This window comes from Chelon labrosus (assembly GCF_963514085.1).
Source record: "Chelon labrosus genome assembly, chromosome: 6".
In the NCBI taxonomy this organism is placed as follows: domain Eukaryota; kingdom Metazoa; phylum Chordata; class Actinopteri; order Mugiliformes; family Mugilidae; genus Chelon; species Chelon labrosus.
This window is the reverse complement of record NC_140342.1, coordinates 4,596,556-4,608,904: the sequence shown is the minus strand read 5'-3', so window position 1 is coordinate 4,608,904 and position 12,349 is coordinate 4,596,556. Positions and strand designations below refer to the sequence as shown.

The following is a 12,349-nucleotide window of genomic DNA, read 5'->3' as shown; positions in this document are numbered from 1 at the left end:
GACTGTCTGGGTTAAAAAAAAAAAAAAAGGTTAAAAGGCTCAAATTGCTTGTGGTTGTAAATGGTTGGTTGTGTCTATGCTCAAATGCAAGAGGTTGAGGTGATTTACTTAACTGTCAGGAATGGAAAATATGGGACTATAAAAAAAAAATAATAATAATTTTTGTCACCCGACTCCTGTGTGATTGAGATTTAATAAACTGAAATGTATCAATTGTTTTGACAATATGGAATAAAATAATAGTCATAGATGGAGAGGATTTTTCTTATCTGGATTAAACAGCAATTTTTAACACTACATGCGATGCTTGTTAGAAAGCAAGCTTGTAATTACTTAACACTTAAAGATGGCAGCTGGCAATTATGGCAAAAACTGAGATTAAATCTTTTTTTTTTTCTCCTGATTCTTGTAGCTCTAAAGCAAGTTAGTGACCTCATGCTAATGCTACCATACTGCCTTTGTGTTATGTCCACAGTGATCATTCGACTGGAAATATTTTTCGTCTTTCTCCTGAGAACAGCAGACTTTTCTTTCCAGTTTGGTTTCCTGTTGTTTTGCCTGGCACCCGGCCATTTTTAGGTGGTCGGAGGAACATTTTAAGCCAAAAACAAGATGATCTTGTTGTTTGAGATCAGAGCTGCTGCACAGCCAGAAACACAGCCTCTGACTGGTCCACAGACTGCAGGAAAGTCCTCAAGGGCGGCTAGCAGATGGCTAAAAACAACGATGATGTTTTCATTACGAAAATAAGGATAAAGACATCAGATCTCTTCTGCAACTGATTCAGTTCCATCGGCCCAAGTGGGCTTGCATGGATGTCAAGTCCTGGATTAACAGGCTCCCAGTGAAAACTGTCAGAGCACCAAACCATCGGTATCAAGACCAAGATACTCCATCTGCTCCAGACATCCTACCACCACAGTTTGCCACTCCCACAGACTGTGGAAGCACCCAGAAGACGCACCACACATCCATAAAAGCTTAGGGGTGGCCGTTCCGTGGGGTTCATTGGTTCCCTTGCAAACTTGAACCCCCTGACGCATATTTAGGATGGGCGTCCATGCCAAACCTAATGATTAAGAAATAAAAAAAATAAAGCTTTCATGGACCTGGTGACCTAATGATTTCAATTTGTTGTGCTTTTGCAGATAACAATTAATCAAAATGCCAAACCTTAATTGTACTGTGCCTCCTTTGTAGGTAAACCAACGTTATTCAATATCACCTTTACCAAACCACACATTATTCTACAACTTCTAAGAAAGACTTCGGTATACTTAACTTTCTTCATGTTTTAAATTATATCTATATATATCCTCAGCAGTACTCTCCTGTCCTGTCTCTCTTCTGAAACTTCACTTCTGAGCAGCTAAACTCTTGTGTCAGCCCTTTCTCCAAACCTATCAGCAGAAATCCATGGCTTTGATGACAGAGGGTCGGCTGTAGTGCAGTGGCGACTCGCGGGGGCGGCAATTTCACCTTTGGTGCTGTTATATCTTTCTGAACATACACATGGATGCATAGACACCCGTTCAAAGACACAGAAGTGATGCATGCGTGTGTTGCTGATAGCAGAGGCAGTGCCATTATATATGGCTGCTAGCAGAGCATGAGAGCAGGTCAAGGCTCCTCTGCTGCCCTTTTAACCTCAACCAATGGCTTCCTTTGTCCCAACTCTGAACTCCACGTGCCTTGAGACTGAAGAGAATAATGGCTGTCATTCATTCAATTGTTGGGTCCTCTGTCTGGTCTTTGTTCTTTGCTTTTTGTCGTTTGTCTTCCAAAATTTCCATGGTCTTTCCAGCCATCTTTCCTACCCTCTAGTGTCTCCTTTTCTCCTCAAATTCCTTTGTCTTTCGTCTCTCTTTTGCTCTGTTATCTTTCAAGTTCCATCTTGGGGGAAATGTGCTTAGCAGTCTTGGGCATACTTGCTTTCCAATTAAATCAAGATGTATTTGCCTTTCAAAAGCCTCTCTTTCCTCACTCTTTCTCCCATCGGAATAATTGATGGAGGTCTCTGGCCTCATGATGAATGGCTTCCAAGCTGAGAGATGAATAGGAAGATGAATGATTTCACCCCTGCGAGGGCCGGAGAGGGCTGGAACAAGGAGTGCTGACATTGTGACAAATACACTGACCATAGCAACCAAACCTGGCCGAATCAGCAAGGGACGGAGGGGTGGCATGCGTTCATCGCAGCGCAACAGACGTTCGTCTCACCGGCGCCGCCTCTGCACGTCTGTCTACCCCACGGACAATTACCTGAGCCTCGCAATTAACTGCAGGCGCAGCGATAATGCTGACGGCCTGCCAGGAGATGAGTGGAAGTGGCGATGAGCCAGATAGCTGGGGCTGGAGAGCTTTGCATTGAACGCCTGTGTTTGTGCACTCAGTGGAAATATGGAGGCCAAGAGAACAGGTGCAGTAAGGTGAGAAGATGCCCCAGGTGACTTCATATGAATGGTGCCACCGCTTTCCCAGCCAAGATTTCTAAGCTGAAACAAGTTTTTCCCTTCCTTTCACACAACTTGTTGTCATAAGGCTGAGAGGAAGCAAATGTTTATCAGAAAGAATTAAATGAGCACAGGACGGGCCATCTGTTTTAAAGGCCCAGTGAGAAAGGTTGTTACTGTCCCATAGGACGTGATCATAATACATCCACATAGGTTGTGACAAGGCTCTTGATCACTACCAATAATGCAATGGCAATGGTGCCAGCTGGAGAGTTTTTGGCTTTAAAAACCTTTCTGGCCTGATCTGTTTTGGGAAATAAACTTCGTTCCTACAGCTACTATTACAGTTACAAGCTTCTGCACGGATCTTACATGGTGCACATAGCACTTGTATCACCTTTTCAGCTACCGTGGATGATATTTATTTGATTCATTCCATATATGAGCCAACCAGCATTGCTGCCGATTCATTACTCATTGCACTACTCAAAACTTATAATTATCTGTCTTCTACTTTGGTCAAATCCAGAGCACTAAAAGCTGAAGGTTGAATGGTCAAACACACGGGATCCAGCTTATATTAATGCGGGTAAAGAATGAAAAGATTGGGTTGAGACTCACTGACCTCAAACCTCCATTTACTGACTTTTTTAGCTGATAGCGGCCAAGGACGATTCAGTCAACAGCCTGTATTACGACATTTTAGGTTTTTATGACGAATTTGTCAGCAAACAGTTGCCTACTTTTTGCCACCCAGCAGACACAGAGGAACATTAGCAAGCTTGTGGCATCTATCAAAACTTGAGAAGAAAAGAAGAATGTGACTTTTAGCTGCTAAATGCTTCACTATGTTAAGCAGCTAGTCACCAAGTCTGTCAGCTGCTGTGTTGTTTGGTGCTAGTGGTAAAGTTGCCATCAATAAAATGAAACCACCAGTTGGAATGCATTAAAATGCCCGTCTCATGGAATCTGGAAAGTTGGATCATAAAACTGGGACATATCCTTTGCCTGGGTAAAGGACATAATGATTCAGTCTAGTGTTGATACTGGAAATGTGGAAAATGTCTTTATGTCTTTAATTTACTAACCACCATGTTGAAATGACATCTCTAACTTTGTATACAAATTAAAGATCATTAAAGAAACTGAAGAAAGTTAAAATAAATAAATAAATAAATAACTTTTAAATTTAATCGCTAAAAACCTTTTAAACTTACTGCAGGCAAATTAACTTAAATGAACTGCAGGTACACATACTGAGTTAATGAACAACATGGTTATTTTCCACTCAACTAATGCAGGTTTCTAGCAGAATAATAATAATGTGACTTTTAAGTTCATATGCCACCCCTTCCTCCAGTCATACCAGGCAAGTGCACATGTGAGTCACACTAAGGCGAACACAAATTATCACCATGAGTCAGATTTAATAGAGGTCTAAAAATAAATATTTTTGTAAACAAGTTTTTATGAGAACTTGGGCCAGGTTTTGCTGCAAGAGTTACTGGCACATCAGCCATCAGCACGGCACAGTTATGTAATGTTTAGAACAGAAAAACAAATACAGTGGTTGCAAAGATTTCGTGTTATGAAATCAATCAGTGCTGACTGAAGCACACTCTCTAACACAAGTACAGCAAAATGGATTCCAGTTACTCTGTTGTGTAGAAATAAGCATGGCCAAACTATGAACTCTGCTATGTAACACATTTGTCCTGCCTGGAGCTCCGCTGAGTGCATTTATGGACCATGAGTGACTGCTTGTCAGCTTTCATGAGGCATTTATACGATACTTGCATCACTTCTGACAAGCCGATGGAACATTGTGTCAGTTTATGGAGAAACATCTTAAATATAAAAGAGCTCGAGGGCTGTGTCTTCTTTCCTCGCTCCATCCAGCACAGTAGTCACAACAGAGTGCTAGAAAACTGTTGCCAGACACTGAATCCTTTATTCGCTTACTAAAGTTGGTAGACATATTGAATCATTCATTACAGGAGTAGTGCTGCCAACAATATGAACATTTTGCTTAATTCTTGATCTCCGAAAGAGTGGTTTGACAAAACAATCACACTGAGGATCTACTGACTGCTCGGAAAAGTTTGCCCTGACGTCTCTGAGATAACTAAGTTGCATGGTGTAGTGCATCATGTGATGGTGAACAAGTTCTATCATGAATAGGAAAATATGAGGACTAATCGTTTGTGTATCTGTGGTCATGTTAGCTACGAGTTGTGTTCAACTCGTATATACCATGAGAACCTTCACAGACATAACCGGCACTATGTGTCTCTTTGGGCATGCTCCTCAGAAAGCCTGCTTGCTAGTTGTAGCCTACCAGTGCCATCTCTACTGCACTGCATTGTGGGACATTTGGGCCGGATTAGAGTCCAGTGGCATACAAAGCAAGCCCAGATGTGCCATCAGGACTTCAGTTTTCCGTATGATAGATTTCCACTTCTTTCTACGTCCCTTTCTTTGGACCGCCACACTGTAATTTCCATGCACCCTCTGGCCTCGACCATCACTTTCCTTCTGTCATTGGTGGGGGAGAGTGGAAATCACTGTGCCCCAGAGTACAGTGTGTGCTTTTATGGAACGCTGCTGGACGCTTTGAAATGATATCTCAATTCACGATATTACTCTTCAATAAAGCCCACGGCGGCTACAGCCAAAGCCCAGCACAGAGGCACTAGAGGAGAAGTGCTACTGAGCTGGGCTCTGTCTTGGGCCGTGTGCACTGGGAACCCAACGGCGACGCAGGGATAAAAAGGTTTGAGCTGTGCAGGCAGAGGGGGGACAGAGAGGGGGATGGGGGCTCAGGGACGTGACAAAAGAAGATCCATTTAGATTAGACGGTTTTAATATCCTCTGAAGTCGCCAATAAACGGCAGTTGGAACCATTGCTGTACTGTTGTCATTTGATTGTCCATCACCTTGCACGTAACCTCCAATGATGCGGTTTTGAATTGCTGTCCTGACTGGCCTTGTATCTCTGCTGTTATATCAGCAGCAAGCGATAAACCCATCCTGCAATCTGCTGCTTTCTACACTGTGAGGCAATTTAGAGGCAGTTACACAGGTGCCTGGAATAAGCTTAGCCAGCAGGCTGCCTGAATGAAGCATGCCTTGCAAATATGCTGAAATATAATTTTTAATTTTACACTCCCTATTGTTGTAAAACATGAAGAAAAAGGTTATTACTTATGCAAGCAGCGCAGGGAGGATATCCTCTCCATTAAAGTTATTTGCTCTCTGTAAAATTCCTGCGTGTTCTACAACTTAAATGTCAGCACTGAGGAATAATGAGAAAAATATTACTGTCAGCTTCTGTCAAAAATGGAGTGGTTCTTTTTAGACAACTTTTGTGTCAAATTAATTTTTTTCTCCTTTTCAATTAAGCAATCAAACACTCATATCTGTAATTGCTCTGCACAATTTAGAACGTAACACTGTAAAACTAAACAAGAAATAAGAGTGAAGTCAAACTTTGTGGATAATGGTCCAGATGGATGATACTAATTCTTGGCCTTCTGGATCCTCTTGATATGCTGCAAGCCATTTTTTATTTTTGTGTTAACAGCAGCTGTTTCACACTGGATGATTGTGTGCTGTACAAACATAGCTGCCATGTGCTGCGTTGCTAATGAAGACAACAGCGAGACAGTGACTTCTGTTGCCACAAAGAATCCCGACTGTGGTGGTACGACCCGGCCACCCACCCCCTCTCCCCTATACACTAAACAGAAGAAAGATTTGTTTGCTACTGTTCTTCCCATTTTCCCTTCATAACTATCACCACTTTTGATTGTGAGCTGAAGCTCATGAGCTCTCTATGGGTTCAGACCTTGTAGTAACATCTGACCTGTCTAGTTTGAAGTACGTGTGTTCACACCTGGCATTAAAATGTGCCTCCACACACGTCTCCAGCCAGCCGTTGTGATCCAAACTCAGTTTCTACACGTATACAAATAAACACCAACAATATTTGCGGCACAGTAGAATACTGTAACAGCCACTTCTAAGATGCGAGATCCAATCTCTAATTGATCACTATACGAACCACGTAGCATGTCCGTTGCATGAGTGTCATGACATGGGGAAATGATTCGTATTTTGGAACAAGCTGTGAGGTCTTTCTCCCTTAGTGAAATCACACACGTTAAGCTCTTTTTAATTGGTTGATTGGTTGAGGTCTCCTCTGGCATTAGACTTGCACAAAGCTCCAACCCCAACCCTGAAAACATCCATACAAACTGTAGTTTCCAGTCATTATTGAGAAATTACATAACTTAACTCTATTTGGCCCCATCAACATGATGGCATCAATAATTAACCACATACCGAAAAAAAATCACACACAGAGTCCTCGTAATAATTTAATTTGTTCATTCTTGTGTAGATTTATCTATTATTTACTTAGTTAACAACTACAAGGACAGAATATCTTCACTAATGAACTGACATCACTTTTATCCTTTACAGGCGAACATTTATAATAGAGGTTGTGTGTGAATGAGAGACGCTGCTTATGCAAGAGCAGCCCTGCTCTGTAGGTCACCTCTAAAAGTGGTCTGACATCGGATCACTGAAACACAGCCCTCAATGCGTCCTGAGTGTGTTCACACCTGTACTTTAAGTGGGCCACTTGTGATCCGATTGCCCAGGACAGATGTTAACGCTAGGTCTGAATGGGGCTTATAAGAAACAGAATCCAGGAGAAAGATTTTATTCATGTCCACTATGTTTTGATTTTGAAAGGCTATACTGTATGTCAGCCATCATTCTCAGGTAAAAGGAAAAACATTACTGGTTTAAACAAGTGATGATGATGATGATGATGGTAATGTAAATGGTATCTCAAGGCTGTCACTTTCATCTACTGTAGACGTTTAAAAATGCCACATGATTCTTGATGACTGAGTTAACCAAGTACAATAAAGCTCAAATAATGTTTTGCACCAGTATATCTGAGGTGTGGGTCATGAGTTCAAGCAAGATTTCAAATTATGAGCCCAAACTGGCCTTGAATGAATGTATGAAAATGCAACCAGCAAGAAAAGCTTCAGAGCCTCGGACCTCTACCAACCTGTAGAAGAGATTACTTAGAAATGTTAAAAAGGGATATGATCCAAAGGGAACCAAATGAACCCTAGCCATAGGTTTCTGTTGTGATGATCATCATGCAGCTTGATCACAGCTCTTATCTTGGGTCTGTTTGGAACCCCTTGGGCATTGGATACGTTAACAAACAGTTGCCACATCCACAGCGGCAGAAACCCACAGAGACACTTTTATACTGAATATAAATCAATCCCATATCCCGCGGGAATAACACACTGGAGATACAGCATCATACAATTTACGCCCAGTGGAGGTCAAGATGGGAAATGGCCCTGTGAGAACACACCTTAACTGTATCCTAACTGAGGTTTAGCTGACAAAATTCTCATATTTCCCAACATTTAACAATGTATAACGCTATAAATTTGGTAGTCAGTGGTACAGAACACCCTGACTGAACATGAATTGCAGTTTCACTGATCTAATGTCGAGATTATTGTCTGGCAATAGGGTTGTATAATTTATGACAGACCCTAACCTAGTAGAGGAGAATGGGAACTGAGTGGACCCATAAGAAATTTTACACTGGAGCCTGTATAATCTAAGTTTCTGGTAGCAGCCGTCTTCTTACTCTTGTCTTTTATGAGTGTCCAAACATTATGACAGCTACAATATCGGGATGTACATGGGAATCTCAAACAGTATGCCAAACTGATTATTAAGCCTTGAGAGGTACGACTTTTTTGAGTAATGAGGGCTTTTAACAGGCCATTGATGAAATGCTATTGCACAGCTGTGAGCTAATAGAGTGAACCATGAAATATGGTTTCATACCCGTGAGGTATTCTGGGTCGGGCACGGGGTCTGACAGCTCCTCGTGGCACTGGACCTCCGTTGGCACCGAAGCCACCACCATGCCATCTGGGAGCTGCTGCTCAATGCCTCGGGCAAAGTTCTTATGCCTGGTGTGAAGAGAAAGAGACGATAGGAGAGGCAGCATTTAGAGACGTGAGTGTTCAGTTGTACAACATGGAGAGAAAACAGAGGAAGGGCACAGGGAGCGAGGTGGGCAAGAGAGATTAAAGGAAACAAGGGAATACAGTGATGCTGGGTGGTAAATGGAGTGTCTTTTCTTGTAGCGGTTTGAAGTCAATAAAGCAGTGAATAAGCCAATGAGGAAAAAGTCACACATATTATCACGGATGTTTGGTAAAATCCTCCAGATTTAAAACCCTACTATTGGGAGATACAGGGTAGCTCTCATGCTCCTTTAAAAAACAATTAAGGGCTTAAACTGTGATTACTGTTTCTGTCTGTTCCAGTCTCATACACATGCAGATGTCATTCATATGTGTCACAAGTATACTTCAAAAACAAGTTCAGGGACATGATCTGTGTAATAATATATTTGTAAAAGTAATCAGCCACTTCCTCTGTTTGTGTATTGACTGACTGTGTGTACATGGTATATAATATATTTGAGTCTATGGGATCATCTGTTACAAACATTTTCTATAATCAGCTCCAGTGTGGAGCTATAACTAAATAACTCATTACCGTTCCGATCATGGTATCATCAGATATCATTACCCGAGGGTTTGCAGTTGCACATGATTAATAATTGACACTAGAGAGACTATAAATAGCCGCTGCCGTGCATAATGGTTGTGTGCAAAGAGGACTTCTTCGGCCTTGCTGCATAACTTCCGTGATGGGTTTCTGCGATTGTGGAAGTAGTTCTACACTATTAAACCATGCTTCTGAACAGCTTTAAGACTGAAAAAAAAGATGGTCTATATACACCGCTCAGGCATAACATTATGACCACCTTCCTAATATTGTGTAGGTCTCCCTTGTGCCTTCAAAACAGTTGTGACTTTTCAGAGAATGGACATGGGCATTCTGAGGGTGTCCTGTGGTGTCTGGCAACAGGATGTTGTCACTGGGGGCCTTTGGGCCCTATGGGTTGAGGGGAGGGGCCTCTGTGGATCATCCCACAGATACTTGATTTGTTTGGGATCTAGTGAATTTGGAGGCCAGGTCAACACCTTGTGCTGTTCTTCATGTTTTTTTAGTTGTTCCTAAACTGTTGTTGTGTGTGTGTCTGTGTCAGGCTGCATCCTGCTGGGGATGGTTGCTGTCATCAAGGAGTGTCATTGCTATGGGGTGGGGGTACATCCACATGCATGCCAGGTCCAAAAGTTTCCCAGCAGAACATTGAATTGTCACAAGATGGTCAATGTTATTTACTTCTCCTGTCAGTGGTTTTAATGTTGTGGCTGATCAATGTGTAGAGACAGGGTATGGACAACCAAAATTCAAAATATGCTTAAAACAAGTGGCTAAATCCTATAAACATCTCTACAGTGATACGTCTTTGGAGAACACCGAGCTCTCTTAATATGACAAAAGAATTAAACAAACTGAATTCATGTGGGCCTAGATATGAGGATAACATCATTTTTTGACATAATAAATTAAATGCAGCGCTAATTGACTAACATTAAGGAGTCAGAAGAAGATAAAGCAAGGTAAGACGTGGACTGGAAGGGTACATCAAAGATAGAGAGATAAAGTGGCAGATTGCATGGCAATACTTTCTGGCAGATCATTAAGGGCAAATCAATACATACTGACAATTATGCAGGAATATGCTGTGTACCGGGGAGACAAAGTGTCACATTAAGCATGCCATTTTTCATTATGCTGATTGTTCTGCTGCAAAGTGACTCATGGCATGCACTCTGAGAGCTGATGTCCTCGTTTGTCTGATGCCGCCAGTGACTCTTGGTTGAACTCACTCATTTTGTCCACTCCATCACTCCTCGCCTCAATGCCACTTAGGTTCTCAACAAGGTTCCAGAACAGAACGCCTTCAATAAATCACTAACTTAGCTCATTCGGGTGTCTATGGATCAGAACTGATTATTTTACTCCTATAGGAATTCATATTGCTGATTATTTCGAATGCGAACACATAACTCGTAATTGTCCCAGGCAACCTTGTGCATCAGTGGTTGTGTTAGTTTACTGAATATTTACACTTCAAGCATTAACTTGATGTTTCTGGTCACATTGGAGCAAAACAGAAAATAATTCCAAGTGCTGAATATAGTATGTCCTTCAAAAGTTGACATGGCAAATGTTGAAAACAAACATGTTTATGCATACAGCATAACTGACCCTAAACTGCAAAATATGACACCATGTCAAACATCTAGGCCCTAACTCAATTTGTGTAGTGATTGGTGCAAGGTATGTGGAGAACATTGGGTTTATTAGGGCTGAGATAGTCTGCCTGTTGACAATTTTTAAAAAGACTTCCTGCATTTACTGTACATGGCAACGAGTATCCTGCTGATAATCAGAGTAATACCCTAACCAGAATCAAAATTCCTCATGTAACTCCAAACCAAATCCAGCCAGACTAGAAGGAATATTTAACTGTAATAAGATGGGATATCTCTGTTTGATAGGAAAATACGTGCGATTAATGAGCATGTAACATGCAAATGTTTCCCTCGCAGTGGAATAAATATATTCATGTTCACACCATGTGGCGTAAACATCATGTGGGTCACAACTTCTTTTATTGAATGAATGCAGTGTCGTCATAAAAATTAGGGGGGGGGGGGACTTCTTCTCCGGTTATATTTCTGGTAGATTCAATCCTTCGCACTGGAGGGTTTAAAGCACAACACTAACACAAGCCGGGTGAAAAAATATCAATACTTTTAAACATAACAGCACAGAGTGGAAAACCAGCATGTCTGGTCTGTGAATAAATAATTAAATAAATACATAAAAAATACTGTTGGACGATAAAAAGCGTTTACCCTCAAAGTCATCTCTAGATGAGTGACTCATTTGCTGCTGTTTTTCTCACTCTCAAATTTCAAATTACCACTTCCTGTAGGCTGAGAATGTTTCCCGCTAGTAACCACATCTGACACCACTGATTAAATTAAGCACATAAGATTCAGACCATCTGATGCAAGAAATGGATGTTCTGCTCAGTTCAGCTCAGCCACTCTTACAACCGCTTGTCCTCTGTTGAGAGGCGGGGTACACCCTGGACAGGTCTCCAGTCTATCTCAAGGCTAACACAGAGAGACAGACAACCATTCACACTCACATGCACACCTACGGCCAATTTAGAATCACCAATGAACCTAACCAGCATGTCTTTGGACGGTGGGAGGAAGCCGGAGTACCTGGAGAGAAAGCAAGCAGGGAAAACATGCAAACTCCACACAGAAATCGATCCAAGAACCTTCTTGCTGTGAGGCATCAGTGCTAACCACCACACCACTGTGCCGCCCCTTTTACAACATTATACAAATTAAAAATAAGACATAATAGCCTTGCTTCCTCACGGTTCTACGTGATGTCAGTATTCCCATTAATAAACACTAGGCATAAAATAGCATTTGATTCATGCAGCAGTCAAGGCCTGAGCGGTGAAAATGAAAAATAAAAGGACGCACAAATATTTACAAATAACAAACGGTTGCCTTTGGGAAAGTCACAGCTTGAGAACAACAGAAGCCACCGGCTGGACTGGAAGCAGCGCTGTAGCGGTTGTATCAGAAACCAGCAAATGACATTTTATTTGCATAGTCATGGTGCAACAATAATTAGGAGGAAACCCGGCACATAAATACAATGGAACAGCTGATGTGGCAGGGCCAAAAGGCTCTACACTAGACTGAGTCTTCTCCATGCAGTTAACAGCGCACGAAAATAATGTGAAATATGTGTTATCACTGCTCATCTGATGAGGCATGTCATATGTATGTTAAGATTTGCAACCAGAGTGTCATATGGGTGGT

General features: G+C 41.7%; 1 protein-coding gene across 1 annotated transcript in view; it reads right to left on the bottom strand.

Moving 5' to 3' along the window:
- Window positions 1-12,349, bottom strand: part of astn1 (astrotactin 1) — a gene marked incomplete at its 5' end in the record, with an annotated part of 409,253 nt that overhangs the window by 186,868 nt on the left and 210,036 nt on the right. The window contains one exon of the mRNA XM_084545838.1: window positions 8,352-8,479. Coding sequence (XP_084401964.1) covers window positions 8,352-8,479 — 128 coding nt within the window. The remainder of the gene's footprint in view (window positions 1-8,351; window positions 8,480-12,349) is intronic.